Source organism: Coturnix japonica, chromosome 5 (assembly GCF_054131305.1).
Source record: "Coturnix japonica strain WE chromosome 5, WE-NBRP24, whole genome shotgun sequence".
NCBI classification, from domain to species: domain Eukaryota; kingdom Metazoa; phylum Chordata; class Aves; order Galliformes; family Phasianidae; genus Coturnix; species Coturnix japonica.
Window position 1 is genome coordinate 18,768,648 of NC_140667.1, and position 19,368 is coordinate 18,788,015.

The window sequence follows — 19,368 nt, forward strand, 5'->3', positions numbered from 1 at the left end:
AAGCATGCAACAGACCACATGTAAAGACCACTGAATAGAACGTTAACATTTTTATTTTTGATTAAGGCACAGGGTAAGAATTTTTATGTAGATATTAACAAGCAGCAAAAGACATCGCTAACAAAGAGACTAAAACCCATCACATAAAAATTATTCAGGGAAACTGTTAAGAACAAAACCACCTGCATGTAAGGAAAGGCATTCTTCTGCACAGTTGCTAAAGCTGGATCCTGCAGAATTAGCCCACTGAGAGTGGGAAAACTTCCAAATTTAATGAAAAGGGAATGTAACATGCTCTGACATTAACAAGATGACTACAGTGAGCCTTTTGTGATGAGGCCATCAGCAATTAGTACAATGACTAAATGCAATGTGCTGATTTGCTGGTATGGGGACTCACTAAATCTGAATGGTTGTGGAGTTGTTTTTTTCATCTTATTCCATCAGGACAAAAGAAAGGAAATCAAAGATTCTGACGACCTTCAATTACAAAATGCTCCACGAGGTATTAATGGCATAAGAAACATTTAAAGGAACAGATACTAGTCTCTTAAATTAATAAACAGTCCTGAACATCCTTTAAAAAAATTTACAAGCTAGGAAAACCACCAACAAGAATATCTGCCAGATTCAGAAACACTGAATCTTTTACAGTTCTCTCCTAGCATTCTCCAAGCATGCAAAAAGGCCAACTAACAGATCTCTGCATATGGCTCCTGCAAACTTCATGTTAAGTACGACGGGTTGAGAGGGAAAGCTGACAATAGAACATAGACGCAGAGCAACTAGGATTTATGAAAAGCACAATGCAAAAGGCCACACACAGATATATGGGGAGCCAGGCAGGAACCAGAAGGGGCAGCTGACAGATACAGAATGACAAGTCACAAAAATGGCTCTCATCAGCCCTGAGTCACATGGCCCTAAAAGCTAAAAGGCAAAGAATCTTTGTGGCAAAAATAAAAGGTGTGCGATACCACATCTGCCTGTGGAAAATGTTCTGAAAGGCTTGGGCACAATGAGGCCAGCTGCTAGATTTCTGCAAGAGAATGTGCAGAGAATGCACCAAGGCCACTTTCTGCCTGCTCATTAATGAACCGTGCAGGAGGGCCAGCAATGTGGCCGCGGGCCACTGGCTGGGAGGGAATGTGCAGATTTGGGATTCACTGGCACAGAAGCTGAACCCTGTGAAGACCAAAAATAATGAAGCGCTTATTAAAAAAACTACTACATAGAAGGAACAGATGCAGAGCTAAATGCATTCATTAAAGGGAACTAATGGTTATCCTCTGGCCAAAGGAAGCCAGTTTCATTTCAATCCCTTTTTCTTCCCATACACTTTTTTTTTTTTTTTTTTTTTTTTTTTTTTTGAGAGGGTTGGGGATGGCAGATGTTTTCTGCTCAGAACAGAAGAATTCATTTGGAAGGGACCTATTTTCACCAAGTCCAAATGCCTGGTCAGCCTCAGGGCTAACCAAGAGTTCAAGCATTTTTGATTCTTTCTGTTATTGGTTTATTACTTATAAAAACCTACAAGTCTGTCAGCTTAGGTCACAAAGTCAAGAAGGGGTTGTAGCCTTCTCTCTTCTCACAATGACTACCAGGCTTTTCTCAACATAACTTCAGTGACAGCTGCGATCCACAGCTTGCTTCAGCTGGAGGAATGTACTCCTAGTTAAAAACAAGCTGCAGTATCTTGAATGGAATTCTGGGGCAGTGGAGCTTTAGTTCACTCCTTATCACTGAGTACTCTGTTCTTCAGATGAGAAGAATGAATGCTAAGAAATAAGCAGCTTTGGATGAGATTCAGTGCACTTAAACCACCTATGAGACAAGTGACTTAGCTATAGGCACCCTCAAGACTTCTTCAACAGTCAATGGAGGCAGTTCAACTTGCCTAAACACGGGTGTCAAAAGCAAATTTATCTCACACTGGGACTACGGGAGGAGACCAACCAATTGTCTTAGCCCAGGCAGATAATTTTTAAACAGCTGAAGATAGGTTATGACAAATCACATCTTGCAATGAGTCTGAAGGTAAAGTAAAATCCCTTGGAAACAAGGAATCTACAAACACTGCTGCTGCCTAGTTTCAGGTTGCGATCTGTCTGTTTCTAACCCATTGTGCCCTGGAGAAGAATCACTGAAATCTTTAAAAGGCTTTATCTTTTCTTTCTCTGTACACCTACTCCTACTCTTCCAGACACACATACACAGAAGGAAGCTGGCTTTAAAGACAGATCAAGTATCTTGAACTAAGGTATTCAGCAGACAAATCTGCATATTAAGGATACATCAAAGTATTTTAGCATAGCTCTATAAGTATTGTATAAGCTCTGTGCTCTTAGCAGTACTCCCAACATCTCAAAAAATATTCTCTTAACTTCCAATTAGTGCTACTCTACAGATGGTTATAGATACAGTTACAACTGGCAAAAGACTAGCAATTTGCTAGGAGCGAGTCATAGAACTTCAAACACAACCAGGGCAGAACCAACAATAAAATGCAGCGTCTCAGCAACCTCTTCTGACTACCAGAAAACACTTTAAACCTGATCAGTCACAATGTAATGTGCAAAGGATTAAGGCTGTATCTCCCATAAGAAGTGGTAAAATGGAAAGAAATAAAAAGTCTTCCTTTGCTTTCATGATACCTAGTATCCAGGATTATTGTACAAAATACAAGTACAGAAATATCTCTCTAGCACTTACGCATTTTTGTTAACAGAAGTTATTCTGTCATTAGAGGAAAACATTTGCAATTTTAAAACATAAGAAACAGAGTTACTGTCAACTCTTTTCCAAAGAAAGGCATGAAAAAATAGCAATAACTACAAGAACAGTCTAAGCATTCTGCAATGTATTGTAGCAGACTAAATTTAGTAAGTGGAATATAAGACAATGTGACTACAGGGCATTTTATGTCACCTCCCAAAGTAGGAAGCAGCCCCATGATATGCAGCACCCGCTTCCTTGCTGAGCTGCACTCACACCCACCTCTCAAGAAGCGAGTTGGCATGGCCTCCAGGCAACCCCAACAACTGCTGCTGAAGTTTATCAGGACCACGATGCTCAGAAACATGCACCTAACTTCACTGTAAGTTAGAGCAAACCCACAGGCACTGCAGTGCTCGGTCAAAACACAGATAAAAAACACCTTGATATCAAGCACAAACTCAAGTTGCGACAGACATGCTGACTTCCAAGTTAACCTCCAGGCAGTTTATATCCAGAGCGACTTCCCCAGACACCAGACCAAGATCACTCATTCCCTCCCCAGCACAGTGTTACCCAAGTGACACGTCAGCTGCCTTCAGGTCAAGCACCTGTAGCTAAGCCTGGCACTTGAGAAGGACAGCTTCCTATGGCCATCCAACAGGGGCCCGCTCACAGCATGCACATGAAGCAAGCACTACATGGATAGAAGGATACACACCTAATGGAAATTTTACTTGGTAAAGCCCAGTTTATAGTTTCTCCTTCACTACCAGTATCCATCCCTCTGTAGAGAAATAGGGAACGACACAGTAAAAATAGCCCTTATTAAAATAAATAAATAAATAAATCATGTTCTCATACATGTGAGATGCTTCTCATACATGTGATGCATTTGCCTATACACTGTTTTTATGCATCAGACAAATAACTAGGCTCATTCACTAGTGGTAGAGCCATCTTGCTAATATTCAGCATGGAGATTCCTTTGTTTTTACAGAGCAAGCAAAAGTGGTAACTCAGTGGCTCACTGCACAAATTAATACACATCTATTGAAAAGAATCCTTCCACAGACAAGCCCTGACTTAGGTCCATTGCAGTTCTAGTTCACAAGGGATTTTATCTTTTCCTTCTCAGTTACGCATTGCTATTCTGAAGAAACTCACAGTATTATATTCTAGGATTTAAAAACAATGTAGTTGTACCTATAGATTCCTTGGGTTTACACATCATCAGTTTCTGTGGAAGAACTGAAGCTCTGGAAGAGGGAGGTGTTTGCTTTGCTGTGAGTAGGTAGCAAGAAGGTGAATCTATTGCGAGCATTAATTGTTCACGTTTCTGTTTTCACAGGCAAACGCAAGTGGTACTTCTTATGACTAAGGCTCAAGGGTGCTGCACAGGGTTTTCCGTTTGGTATTACTCAAACATTTCAATTCCTTCCAGCAGGAATGCATCTCCACCTCAACACCGAACAAAATGTGGGCTCACGACTTTGTGCAAGGCTGAACGTATCTGGTCCACTGACAATACACGAGGATTATATCATACATGAAACTGCTGCAGTGCAGAGAAGAATAAGCATTAAAGATGCTTGCTTTTTACACCTGTAGAAGATGAATCTTTACATTTTGCTTTCACAGCATAGGACAAAAAAACCTTGCAAAGCAGTCAGTGAGGAGATTCATCATAAGGCTCTGAATGCAGCACTACTGTCTGCTCCCTCAGAACATCAGGCATGGCAGTGACGTTCCTACCTGCAGATTCTGTCCCTGTCTCTCAGACTGACAGGCATGAGATGTGTCAATGCTCTAACTCTGTATGACCAGCACTAGGCAATCATGGCCTCAGCACTGAGACAGGGGCTTCAGTTCCATGACTATTTCTGTGTGATGTCAAGAAAAACAAATGCAAAACGCCTGCTACTAAAAGCTTTGTAAGAAGATGCCCACAGAAAGTAAAACGGCCCAAGCAATATGTCAAAACACATCAAGAAGTGATGAGAGTCATTTAAGTGCCACAGACCACATGATGCCACAGCCATTTGTGACAACATGGGTATAATGCACTCCTGTGTCAAACTTACATGTGCTTTAAACAGAAATAAATGATTATTCAAAGAAAAGGAAGGGACAGCTGCAACTTGTTCTGACCTAGAACACTACAGCCAAGTCCTAGAACTGAAGGAACTGAAGGCCATCTTCAGCAGGCCTAGGAAAAGTAACAGATGATGAGAAGTACAGAGACAAACTTGCAAGACTCTGACAAGCCCTTCAACCCGTGCTACAGTTACATGCAAACCAGACAGGCAAAAGTTACAGACAGCAAGGTGAGCAGCAGCGTGCAAGTGAAATGGTGCTTCCTTATTTGTTGGTTGAAATTAGAGATCACGCTGGGGTCTCTTAGGAATCCTCTCCTCAAGCAAGAAGAGCTCAGCAGGAGAAGAGCATTTTGGAAATGATTTGGCACTTGGTGGTTTTTATACAGCAGCTTTTTGTACCACGCACCAGTCAAGTTACAAGTCTGTTGTTTTAAGGAGACCACACATGTTAGGCTGCCAGCCCTTGGCAACTTATTTTTTATAAGTATGATAAAACAGAAGGTAAAAAGACATTGATATGGTCACATTTATCTCTAATTTCTTCTTGTCTGACTGCTGTTCTCTTCCCCTGAAGGGCTGTTTGCACCAATAAAAGAGAGTGTTTTGTTCTGGGATTTGTTTCTGAATATGGCCTTTTCTGAAGAATGTAATTCTCTGCAACTCAGAATTAGGAGGTGACACACAAAGACCTTATGGCCATCTTCTGTAAAATAGCTCTGTGCTTAAACAGGCTTTAGTTTGGACGTTTCCCCTTTCATTTTCCTTCATCAACCGCAAGGCCACATTTTGGTCTAGTCTCAAGACAAATTATATGAATATGTGTGCTACTGTTGAGTAAAAACTAAAAAACTGCTTGCAGATATTAAACAAGTGAGGGCTTTTTCATTTTTTCCCATGCTTAACAAGTAATCTGAGGTGAAGTCCAAAAGTCATGAGCAAAAGTGATAGAAATACAACAGCAAGGCTGAGGAAAGAAGCAGGCAATGAGTTTCTCAGTTCCATCCATACTGATTGTGCTGGCAGATTTGCTCACAGCTACGCAAGCCTCATCAGCTTATATAAGCAGTTAAAACCCAGCAGTTAAGTTATTAGGATGCCTTACTTTGACAGAGTTTCAAGCTGCAACATTAGCGTAGCACGATGGCTCAGATAATAGGTCCCTGCAAGAGCAGCACTGCAGTTCTAACAGCAATAGCACTGCAGTGCATGTGTACGTGTGAGAGCTTTAAAATACCTAGCTTGGAGCAAGCTATAGCATAGCTGGAGAAAAAGGGAATTCAGGATGAGCTGATTTACCCTCCGTTCTGGGCAGGATTTGTGAATTATATTTCTGTGCTGCAACTGTTGTTCTTGATTTAGCCTACTTGTATCTGGTTCAAACGTGCCTATACCACACTGTACTGTAGTGCAAGTGCACATCTAATAAATCTCCTACAGACCATGTGCCTTGCCCGTCTCTGTTTTTGTGTCTACTGTTAAAGGAATTCTTAAACTAGCCACTGTGTTGGGGGTCTAAAAGGGTTAACTCGGGATCTACTCAGAAGTAGAATAACAGCTGGGTCACTTAAGCACCTAAAATGAGCAAAAAGTAAATGACCTATGACAGTGTTAACATCAGGATGTTCACTCTGCTGCCACTTAAAACCATCATTTCCCTCACACAACACAGTCCTGGGAACTAATCACATCCCTTTCAAAGATGGAAACAGAGAGTGACTTTGACAGAGCTATGAAAAAAAGAGTAAAGCAAGTTAAAAAGGAAGGAAGGAAGGAAGGAAGGAAGGAAGGAAGGAAGGAAGGAAGGAAGGAAGGAAGGAAGGAAGGAAGGAAGGAAGGAAGGAAGGAAGGAAGGAAGGAAGGAAGGAAGGAAGGAAGGAAGGAAGGAAGGAAGGAAGGAAGGAAGGAAGGAAGGAAGGAAGGAAGGAAGGAAGGAAGGAAGGAAGGAAGGAAGGAAGGAAGGAAGGAAGGAAGGAAGGAAGGAAGGAAGGAAGGAAGGAAGGAAGGAAGGAAGGAAGGAAGGAAGGAAGGAAGGAAGGAAGGAAGGAAGGAAGGAAGGAAGGAAGGAAGGAAGGAAGGAAGGAAGGAAGGAAGGAAGGAAGGAAGGAAGGAAGGAAGGAAGGAAGGAAGGAAGGAAGGAAGGAAGGAAGGAAGGAAGGAAGGAAGGAAGGAAGGAAGGAAGGAAGGAAGGAAGGAAGGAAGGAAGGAAGGAAGGAAGGAAGGAAGGAAGGAAGGAAGGAAGGAAGGAAGGAAGGAAGGAAGGAAGGAAGGAAGGAAGGAAGGAAGGAAGGAAGGAAGGAAGGAAGGAAGGAAGGAAGGAAGGAAGGAAGGAAGGAAGGAAGGAAGGAAGGAAGGAAGGAAAAGGAGAATCCCATGATTCAGACTTCATAGACCTTGAAGTGGTTTACTTCACAAAAATAAGCTACATTTGTTCAGTCACTGATAAAGCGCAATGTGTTGGGTTTTTTTTACCCTACAATGGCTCTGCTGGGCTGCGTTTGTGTTAACTTTGAATTGCAGGTAAAAGAGCAGCTGAAGAAAAACACCTTAAAAATAAATAAAAAACCTCAATAATTAAATCCCACAAAGCAACCTCAATAATTAAATCCCACAAAGCAATCCCACCACAAACTGCACCCTCAACCCCATCTACATGGTTTGGTCATTCTTCTGATTTCAGAGGCTGCCCTAAAATCAAGAGTTTTCAGGGTCTACTGTAAAGCAGAACCCAATTGCTCCAGCTCTCTCAGTTTCCTAAGAGTTAAGAAAAGTTTGGAGGCTTCAGTTGTATCATTCAGGTAAGCAAATTATGCCAGATAGTGTTTATCAGAGAAGACACACATATTCTCTTTCCTCTTCCAGGTATCCAATAGCTTGGAAGACCAGAAACCTAAAAATATAATCTCTATTTTTCTGCTGTAGCTTTTAGTATTTGAAATCCAAGTAAGAGTTCTGGAAAAACTAAACAAATGATTAATAGCAGATGTAGAAGTAGTGGGAGAACAGGCTATCTCAGGTATAGAGGGGAAAAAAATGAGCATCACACCTTAAGAATTAAAAAAAGCTCAGCAGGAGAATCAAAGCAGACAGCTTTGAAGAAGGCAGGATTGGATCTGTTTCTCCAAACATCATTTCAAAACCATATATGACTGCTGAGTGAAAGCCAGAGGAATTGCTTGCTGATATTAAGCACAGGAAATGTTCTGCCATCAATATCCATTAAAAGCAAAGCCTAGTCCAGTTACATAAGCACCAATTTTAACATATTTGTTTTCCTGGTGGCAAACAGAGATTCTGGGCAAGATGTGAAGCATAGCTTACCAACTTTCACCTTTCTGTATTCTTTATGGATTATATTGTGTTTCAGCTACTTTTATCCACTAAACTATTTAATTTCAAATCCATTATTCTTATTCAAAAGAAAAGCAGAAGAGCTTCAATACTGAGTTGGCAAAAAAAAAGTCTTAGAAAAACACAGGACTAAACTTCTGCCACTGAGCTGAGCAGTATCACCACCACAGAGCAACTTCTCCATATTTCTCCTGGCAGTGCTCCCTTCAGCCTCCTCCCAAGTCCATATATACGCTTCCTCTTCACACCACTTCTCTCCAGCTTGAAGGTGAGCAATATCGGGAAAGAAATGTCAGAGAATTTGTGATGAAATGTGGCAGTGGCACCATTTGAGTCACTATGGTTAGGAAAGACAAATAAATAACTCTGTTGCACTAGGCTCAAAGTGCGTTTTGGTGGCACATCATTACTTTGCTTCCACAAGTGTTACAGAGAACTGGATTCTGAACTGGGAACTGCTCCTTAAGTAGAGGGAGCAAGTAGAGTTGGTCTTTGTAAGAAGGCAAGTGCTGAAAAGCATCCTGAGATGAAAATCTCCTGCCAGTAACACTGCAGAGATGTCTTCTGAAAGTTCTGCTGTAGCACTATTTTCTGGACCCTGGCAGAAGAGCCACATCGAAAACAGCATTTATGCATCAGGTGCAGGGATCTGAGGATGGAAAATAAAATGTCTGGCATAGTGACAGGAAAGACAGCTGATGGGCAGAAGGATCTGCAGGCTCCACGCCAGCTCCAGAAGGTCAGAGGACCAGAACAGAGAATGCAAGCTGAGCCCCTAAGACACTCTTTGGCTCTGTCCCATCCAATCCACTGCATAACCTCAGGGTGAAGAGGAAACCAGCTGGAATCGGGACAGGAGTATCTGGCACCATTTTGGAAGAACTTTCTCTGCCAGAAATCTGGGATAACAAAGTATTCTTCAGAACAACAACAAACTATGAAAAGAATATTTGACCAAATAAACAATTCGAAGCTTTGTTCTCCTGTCTTGGGAGGAAATGGAAACACTGGAAATAGAGCATCTCCATAATTGGCCTCACTGTTCTTTCTCATGTCCAAAAAGAAAGCCAGCTTCTTCCCTCTCCCACTACAGCTTCACTAGGCTAATCATAGGGTAGGATCAGCTATATGGACACAATAAGCTGAACTGGAAATCATACAGAAAAAAATAGTGAAAACTTAAGGGCACATTTGGCACCATGACAAATAATCATCATTACCACCCAAAGAAAAAGTAATAGCACAAAAGATTTCTAAGCTATGGTTAATGTTATTGCAAAAATGGCATAAAATACTAAAGCCACAGATTAATCCCAATTCTTGGTGAAACAGCAAGCTTCAGCTGGCAGCAAAGGAGGCCAGACATGATATGCATGCAATTTGCATACATATAATATAAAAATAAATGAGCGCTATAGAAAGTAGTTGTCACTGACGTGTCACGTGACTTCATGAGAAGCTTGTTTTACTCTATAAGATGTTGGAAAACAGAACAACCATCCAGGCAAGCAACAATGTCAGACAATGCTGAGGTGTCTCATGAAGCTTTTGTTTTTGACTCCACTTCAAAAGTTTTGTGATGACTTAAGATCTGCTGAATGAAGTAAAGACAACATTTACCATACAGAATAGCCAAGATATCCTTATTCTATAAGACCACTTATTAACAGACCTGTCCATTCATGGTAAACCAAGATGCTACTTCTCTCAACTCTGCAGGTTTCTTAAATATACTCGAGGACAGGAGACACCAGCACTGAGATTTTCAAGTGTCAAATCAACTTTGCAGAAACCTTTAATAGATGTGACCTATTCCCAAACTATTTAAACACTTAAATATGCCATCTTACCCTAAATGAGGGCATCTCCCTTCTTTTTTGCATCAGCATTTTAAAACTCTCTCTGAGGAATTACAACTAGCAGGTCCTACAGAACGCCTACATTGAAGCACAGACTTTGCGTACGCAAATAAAGAATATATATATCTAGATCAGGTTTGTTCCCGGTATCTGCATAGGCAGAATAAACATGGAGGTAAGGCATCACATTTCAGTAACCGCTTAGGAAGCAGGACTGGCTTTAAGTTGCAGCACTTTGTTGTTTAGAACTGTCTTTACATGGTTGTGCTGAAATGTGGTTCCATTAATTTCAGCAGCTCTGATTTTCAACACCTTCTCTGTGAGGCAATGCGTCCTGCTGAAAGGCTGCTGATTGAGCTCAGTGTTTACTTTTCAACATGAAAGGCAGAGCTTTTCACAAATTTTGCAGCAGATCCTCCCAATTAATTAGTTCTCACAACACATTCTTTTCTTTTTATCCCCAGAGCTGAGGGCTGTGAGGAGCAGGGTTTGTGTTTGTTTTAGAAAGCTCCTGGCGCTTCCACTGGCAAAAATCTTTCTTCCTGTCTCCAAGAGATGCCTTTCAGACACTTTTGCTACCAAGAATCTTTCTGGCTCTCCAGAGAACAACTAAAAGATGATGACTTTGCATGCATAATTCAACTTTTGAGGATTTCATTTGATTAAGTGATACTGACCTCAACCCTTCAGCCACAGGCAAGCCCAGTCCTTCCACGTCAGCCTGCAGGGGTCAGACCCAGGTCCCAGGGATGCAGGACTGACTTCTCCGGTAAAGCAATTAGGCACTCAGCCCTGCCGCAGGCTGGGTTCAACACTGCTTCCCCAGTTGGTCAAATGCAAAGGCATAAACAGGATTTCAGCAGCAAAGACAAGCCTAGATGGGAACAGCAAGGGGACCAATTGCTTCTCATTGAAATGAGAAAAGCCATGAGCCTGCAGCTCAGAGCAAAAACCTGACTCATGACTAATTCCTTCATTTTCAGCTATCAGTTTCTCTAAAGCACTGCGCCTCTTAGCCCCGTGACTCTAAACCTTCTCATAATATATGGAGAATTCCGCCTCAGAAAGCCAAAACGTAATCCTCCCATGAGCTCTGAAGGGATCAGTCAGATTTTGCCAGCAAACAGCAGAAACCATCACAAGAGCAAGCAGATACCAGGGGACTAAGCCACTAAGTGTGGCAAAACTGCTTGGGTCCAGGCAATTCACTGACTGCTGCTTCTACATTTTCTCATCTGGTCTGGACTATTTTAGCTACTTATATTGCTGCCTCTTTAGGCCATGGAGTATCTTTCACCACCTCCTCTACAAGATGGTGTGATCTCGCTTTGAGCCCATGGATGTTAGTAATGAAAATAATAATGAAGCAACTGTAAAAGAACTCTATTTTACTTATTCATCCACAGGATTAGATATACATTGTTCTTCAAGTCTGGAACCTTAAAAAGAGAATTAAAACCCTGCAGGGAAGGTGTTACTGGGTCTTGGAATCTTGGCTCGTCTGTATATTTAGAACATACTTGAAAAAATGAACATTCAAATTTAACATAAGATGAGACATCATGCACTTACTTAACTGTCCTTTCTCACATGGTGACTGATATGAAATAAACCCGTCCTACTTCATTCAGTCATAAAAAGAACTCAAAGGGAATCATGAAGGTAAAGATGCCTTTTATAGGCCTGTTTTATGGAGTGATTCTGTAGGAAAACAGTCCTTAGTGCTTCTGTTTCCTCATCTACAGACCAGGGACATTTGCCTAACCCAGAGTACATTATAAAGCCAATGGTTTATAGCATTAGCTCATACCAAACCCTACATTTATAGAAAAGACAGAAGAAAATAACGCATAGGAAAAGCAGAATTGAGTTGAATAAGTTCAGTACAACAAGCCACGTTTCAAGGACATTTAGGCTTCCTGAAAGCATGAGACCTGCCGAGACGAAAATCTGCTCCTAAGAGTCAATATTCATTTCCACACTTGCACTGGTCAGACCCTGAGGATTAAGTTAAGCACTGAATTCCAGCACCAGGCTAGCAGCAACACTTTGTGAGCGTGACATTTCTATCTGTACGGAGGGCTAAAACTTAGCAGGCTTTAAAAAGCACTTAGTTCCTCTTCTGCTTTTAGTTCAGTTTGGTACTTATTCCTTTTCTTCCACGTTCTGTGAGCAGCCTAATTTCCCCCCACGATGCCCAGTTCCCTCTCCGCCCTCTTCCCATCCACAAAGTATTTCTGCAGATCTGTGCACAAAGAAAGCGTTAGCTGCAAGGATGTCAGAGCAACCCAGAATCCCTGCAGCACCTGCACACCAGCACCATCTCTTTCAATTTCTCTCTGCCCATAAAGGATCTAAGGAATTGCAGGTGGTTTTGCTTTCTGAGCAGGAGGCAAAGAGCTGCACCACGTCACTATAGCAACAGCTGCCATGAAGGCTCTCCATTTCTATTGGCAGTGCTTGACGTGTCTCACGGAGCCTCATGGAAAAATTTATACAAACGGGGAAACACAAAATGAAACATCCCGAAGGCCAAAGGAAAATATTGTGGAAATCTGCATCTTCCTGCACTGCTTAACTACTTCCCCCATGGCAATTTGCTTCTTTTCTTGTATAGTGATAACGTTAAAATAGCATTTTAAATTTTAAAATTCACAGTTTAAGCAGTAATTGAAACCTCCACAATGCCAAAAGAGAAGACACGGCTGCGATTGGCTCAGGAGACACTTTAGCACACTGTTGTATTTGACAAAGCTTCAGCACTGGGAAACTGACACTACACAAATGGAGAGAGAAAAATCAGGCGCATGCACATTATTTCATGGAGCAATGCTCATTTGCATAGAGATGTACTGAATTATTCATGTATCCCAGACAAGACAAAAGAAGCACCCTTGTAAGAGAGATTTCTTGTTACTGAAATGATGCATTTTTCTAAGGAGTTTTCTGCACTTCCAGGAGCTAAGAACTGTGTGAACAGAGCACCGGGATGCTCTGCCCAAGTCATAGTAATCTATGACTTGATAGACAAGTTCAGCATCCCCGAACCAAGAAAACAGAGTTGAGCTCACAGCAAAATATGAATATACCACAGCCTGAGGTGGCTTCAAGGATCAAGGAAAGCTACCAAGTGGATGATGCTGAGCTGGAAAACACCTCTAAGTGTGCTTCCAAGGCTAAGATCCACTGTGCAGGAAAACTGGTTCTTGCTGATGGCCACCATTCAAGGCCTCCAGCTTTACTCCAGTCACACACAATACAAATCAAAAACACTTCCACAGATTTTAGCAGTACCCCCTGGCCTAAGAACTATTGCTGCTAGAATCTCACCTTACTGATGAGGAGCAGTAACATGGTCACACCCATTATTTCCCCCCATTTTCAACTCTGCTGCCACAATTTTTTCTCAAAAAAAGCACAATCATCCTGACTACTGTTTTTTATTCTAACGATCATCTAAATAACTATATTTAATAGCAAGGTTTATCAAAAGCAGCTGCACTGTTAACACAGCTCTTCTGAATGTAATACCCCTGCAGTACACAATGCGATCAATCTCTGCTGCCTTGAAAGGATGAAAATGATGTGCTGCCATGGAAACAGGAAGGCAAATGTTTAGGCTGCTCATCCCTGAAGAGCTGCCCCACCATGTCTTTAAAGCCTGCTAATAAAATTTTAATCAATGATTAGAATGAAGGGAATTTTACCTCCTGCTTGACACCACAATCTCAGCTCAGACAATGTTGAGCTCTTTTAATGTTCCCTGTATCCAGCTATGCCACATAACATTAAGAATGAATTTATGCACAAACAGAAATGTCAACACATGCTTATCTAGTTCAGCTACTCAAAATGATCATTTCACCAAGCAATAGACACCAGTTTCCTGAATTAAAGTTTTGTGAGTGTAGGAATGTGCTTTTTGATTTATTTATTGACTCTCCATACCTCCACATAAAACAAAACAAAAATACACAACAAAGAACCAAATCAAGGAAATCCACCACTTGCAACTGAAGGCCATTAATATGCCCATGGGCAGTGACACAGTCAGCCCAGCACTGAAGCAATCCCTCACCAGCTCCCCTAAACATCCGCTGTTTCCTAGAAATGACCTGCAGACAGATATTTCATGACACCGAGGCTTAGGAAGTAAAAACACATTTCCAGGCAGTCAAACAGAAAATGGGCCAGGCTGTTTGCTGACAAAATTCCACTTGTTTCACCATTACAATAGCAGAGAATTTGGCTCCAAACATGCATCCATCAATTAACTGTACAACTAACTATGTCAGTAAATCTATTTGTTATTACACTGGGAAAAAGATAAGCAAAACTTCATTAACCCTCTTTACTAGTCTATTAACTCATTCATTGTAAGTAACGAAGTGCGACGATAAGAATATCAGAGCACACTAATAAACCACTACGATCTGTATTCTCAGCCATAGAATGGTAAGGTAAAGCAGAAGACAAAGAATCCATACCATAAACAAAAGATGCACATAATTTTTAATGCAGTCACACACCATAAATGACTTTCAAAATTTTCAATTAATTTCCACTAAAGTGTATTGTATTTATCTCAGATTCAATACTGCTGGCAGAAGGACTTCAGTAGTCCATTTTGGCACAAAGAAAAGCAGCCCCCAAGCCAACTAACTGCAGCAGAATACGATGAAGGCTGTTGTCATAGGTGATACAAGTGACAAGAAGAACAACATAGCCTTTACAAGAGGACCCAAACCACTGCTTTCAGCTTCAGAGATTTAGAATGACTTCCTACACTCTCCCAGAAAATGCCAGCGCTTGCAAGAACACGGGTGTCCCCTACCCACTGGTACATTTGGCCTTCAAGTTTCCTAGAAAAACCTCAACTTGAACCTCCTGTTCAGCTACACAAGACATTTAAGGTGCTTGTTATTTTTAAATTAAATAGCAGATACACCGATTTTCTCTGAGAAGAGGAACAACACTGGAAATAATCAATTGAATTTTGCCCACCTTGGGAATGCTTAACATGTTCAGACATCTGCCTTCCTATACTATTTTGTTTTAGAATACATAATACCAGATAAATGCTAATTTAGGACAATTTACCCTTATAAGTCTTCTTTAACTGGGACTTATAAGAACATATTCCATCAAAGCTCTTGCAAATAAACGTGTTCCATCAATGGATGGATTGTTTATCTATAAGCTTAGTTGAACTAAAGTTGTTTTCATTTTTCACCACATAAAGCCTGCATTTTTTCAAGAGACGACAAAAATGACAAAATAAAAAAGATAAAAATCTGGACTTCTGTTTAAAGGCTACACTGTTTTCCAGTTGCATTTGTTTCCAATGCATTTGTTTCTTCCCCAAGGTATTTGTCATTGTGATATTTAAAAGGATTTATTTGCTCACAGCTAAGGAGATGATATTTACATCACAAAACTCGTGTCATACGACACCAGCACTATTTAACCACCTTTTTGTAGGAGGCCTCTGTTACCGGTAACAGCAGCTGGGACTATGGTGAGCTGTCTGGACAGACTCACCACACACAGTACATGGGTATTGTTCTTTCTCCGACTGAAAAAAAAAAAAAGTCTGAAATGTCATTATTCAATTATTCAGTTACATCAGCAGGGCAAAATGCAATCAACACTCTGTACATTTTGATGAATATACTAATTTAACCCTTTTGCAACAAAAAGCAGATATATAGCTCTCCTTGGCTCAGAGGGTTCATAGGATAGTGTTTCACTCCCCATGGTTCTTAAGGGGCTGACTGCTCCCTAGGCATCTGCACTGACTACCAAACTGGTTTCATATGTCCTTCCATTCAGGCAGCAGCTCTCTCCTGAGCAGTTACAGTCATGAATCACAAAATAAATGCTTCGAATGCAATGGTGCTAGCTCTGGCTTCCAATAGAAAATTTTGGAGACAAACAGAAAGCAGAGAATGACACTGTGACACTTGGAGCACAGTGCCCCCAGCCTCACTTCCTCAGTAAGATTTCCTTCCAGTCATGATACTTTAGCTCCTTCACATGTATACAGTTCCATGTTTGCTGGTTCCAACCAAGTTTCCCATGATTCCAAGGCCACAGGACCTCGCTTTTCCACCTCTAAGCACTTCCCTGCAGCTAGCAATCCTTTTCCTTTACTGAGAAACCCAATGTGACTCTGCAAAAACAAAATGCTGTGCATTAGCCAGCCAGTTCCCAAGCTGTATCCTTTCCAAAGAGGGTTGGGTTTTCAGAATTGTTTGTTTTTAAGAGCACATATGAAGCTAACTTCTGCAGATGGAGTAAAAAGAGTACCGTGTGAACAAGGCAGGCTGGTTTTCTCATTGGACACTGAAGGGTTGCTATGATTCACATATTACGCTTCATATTTAAATTTCCACAAGCTAGAGAGGTGCTGACATAAGAACAAACGTCAGAAGGTTGATCTATTCTGAGATCCATCTCACAAGAAGGTAGACAGCACACTCTGAATTCAGGTTCTGTTTATGTCTATTAGAAATCGACGACATTTTTCAGTCACTTGACTATGACAAGATTGCCAAAGAGGAATCCAACAGTACACTCCAGCTTTCAAGTGATCACGAGGAGACACGATACCATCATTTTTCTTTTTCCTTGGTGGAAGTCATAAGAAATAGAAAATGCCATTATTTACAGATATCACGGGATGACTGCCCTTATTTTCTTTCAAACTATTATTTTTAAACAGATTCACACTTACTTAAATGCTTGAATTTTGCAACAATGCCATCACACATAACATGCTATGTGGGAAACTTATTCTGTAGTGTTCATTTTGCCTTCTCTGAAGTTTGGCAGAGCTGCTGAACAGGGAGATTTGGGATGACTCCTAAAGCTTAGGCTACCAGAACTGGGAGGTCTCAAAATGTGCAGGTTTGGTTTGGTGTTGTATTTTCCCCTCCCCTATTTTTTTCCTAAGGAAAGAAATCCTTACACTGACCCTGATCTTAAGCATTGCATCTCAAACAGTGCGACAACTGGGGAAAACAAGATCTACAGTGTCAGCCACTTACATGTGTTCTCACGTAGTTACCATCTGCTCGGTAGTCCCAGAAGTCAGCAGCTCAGATCGCAAAAAGCCCTGTCATATTAAACACCCTGCTGACACAGACTACGGAGTAAGGAACCAGTCCACAAGCTGCTGAGTCATCAGGTTACAGCCTCACAACATATCAGCAAAGAACCATGAAAAGATCATCCTTCAAGGGCTTTTCCTTCCTTCCTTTCCCCCCAGCTGTGGGCTTCCCACTCATGACAAGACTGCTGCTGTTCACACTGCAATTGTTTAGGAAACATATAAAATTTTACAAACCTGAAAGTCCAGAAACATCTCCTACTGCACGTGTTGGCAAGAATGAGTTTATGTGGAAAGAAAGAAAAGAAAAAATGGAGAAATAACACTCCTTGTTAAAATCTACCCTTTGTTCGGGACAGTGACTAAGTGTTGCTGACCAGGACCCGAAACCACTGTGAATGCTGGATGGGTCACCTCCAGGGCTCCCAGGGAGATACAGTCCAGAGCTTTGCTGTGTTGAAGAATGTAGTCTGCTTTCTCCAGCTTATTTAGCCTACTTGGTGCTGGCACAACTGCTCAGAGAAACTGTGGTTGCGCCACCCCTGGAGGCATTCAAGGTCAGGTTAGATGGGGCTGCCTGATCTACTAGGTGGCAACTCTGCTCATGGAAGGAGATTGGAACTAGATGATTGGTAAGGTCCCTTCCAACAAACATTTCCCATTTTAAATGGGAAAAGGAACAAACTCAACAGGGGTAACCTATTTGCTCCTTCATACAGATATGCACATTTCATATATGCAGCTTTAAATGAAAGCACAGATTAATCAAATAGTTATTGCTCAGTACAGTACCCTATTTACCTTACAGGATGTTAGAAAATCTCCACATCTGCATATTTATGACATTTTAGGCTTCTACCTGGAAATGTTATCTCAGTTGGTTCCCCAGGAATAAGAGGGCCTGACAACCTTCAGCCTCACACTGTGGCACATCTTGCCAGCAGAGATGATGATGAGCATTTACATTTTAACACTTCCCTCAGCAGATAAGCACATTTCTTCTTTTGCAGAAATACAACAAATGTATTTATGCTAAGTATATACACACCTATTTCCCTAATGTCAGTTCCAGAGCACCTGTACATAAATTTAGAAAGAAATTTTTCTTAGGCATGCAATTCCTTTACTAGCAATTACTGTTCGCCAGCTGAACTGAGCAGCCTCCTCCTCCTCCTCCCTTTCCAGCCATGCAAAAAGACCTGAGCAGCTGACTCTGCTCCTTGGAGGGATCACCAAACATAACTGCTTCAGTAATGAGAACCTTGTTTCCCCCCAGAATAAGTAACTCAGCAATTTGCAGAAGTGTCGGCATGGAGACATAAGCAGATAATCCTGGAAAAGCCTCCAATTTTTTCTGCCAAGTTTTACATTCTGATCACTGAACTCTCAGCTGCTAAGCAGACCATGCTAACAGACAGCTCATATAGTCTGATCTTACAGAACCACAGAGAGGTCCAGCTGGGCAGGGCCCTATGCATCCCTCTGGCCCAGCCCCTGCTTCAGCAGGAACACCCAAAGCAAGGCGCCCAGGCTCACATCCAGGCAGGTTTTAGATATCCCCTGTGAGCAGCCTGTGCCAGTGCCCTGGCACCTGCACAGTACAGCAGTGCTGCCTGGTGTTCAGAGGGAACCTCCTGTGCTCCAGTTTGTGCCCATCACCTCATGTCCTGGTAGCAGGTACCACTGAGCAGTGCCTGGCTCCATCTTTTCCTCCTTCCCACAGGTATCCATTGGATGAGATCCCCATAAGCCTCTTCCTCTCCAGGCAGGCTCACTCAGCTTCTCCTGACAGAAGATCTTTCCTGTGACATAGAAGCTCCCTCTATTAACCTGGAGGCCATTAGAACACTACCAATTATTTCTCTCATGGAGCAGTATCCCTGAAGGGCTGCTGAGCACCTTGGCATCCATCAGCTCCCAAGCACCAGTTCACACCACAGGCACTGCTGCCTCTCTCCCAGCTTCCCTTTCTACAGCAAATCTGAGCCTTTTGGGACTGCTTTCATGGCTATGCTGAGAATGTGCAAGCAAATATAGGCCCTGAAGGACAAGAGGCAGCCACAGCAGCCTCACAGTTAAGATTTCCCTGGCTGGAGACAGGCACACACAACAAGTGAAGAGAAGTTGAACACCACAGAATGAGCTGAGAGCAGCAGCGGGAGACGAACAGGCTTTCTGCGCACTGCAGGGGATCAGAGATAATTCAGAAAACAGAGACAAATTCAATTTAATACAG

The 19,368-nt window shown here is 41.8% G+C and overlaps 2 protein-coding genes across 6 annotated transcripts in view; one reads left to right on the forward strand and one right to left on the reverse strand.

Annotated features, from left to right (window-relative positions):
* Positions 1 to 6,255, forward strand: part of KCNC1 (potassium voltage-gated channel subfamily C member 1) — a 108,470-nt gene extending 102,215 nt beyond the window's left edge. For 2 of the 4 annotated variants that reach the window (XM_015864164.3, XM_015864168.3), the window contains one exon: positions 4,163 to 6,255. In XM_015864164.3, coding sequence (XP_015719650.1) covers positions 4,163 to 4,326 — 164 coding nt within the window. In that variant the 3' untranslated portion in view covers positions 4,327 to 6,255. Of the gene's footprint in view, positions 1 to 4,066 lie in introns of all 4 variants that reach the window. The other 2 variants (XM_015864170.3, XM_032444878.2) reach the window with 2 other exon arrangements.
* TPH1 (tryptophan hydroxylase 1) overlaps positions 1 to 19,368 on the reverse strand; it is a 145,552-nt gene that overhangs the window by 2,919 nt on the left and 123,265 nt on the right. The gene's annotated exons all lie outside the window — the stretch shown is intronic.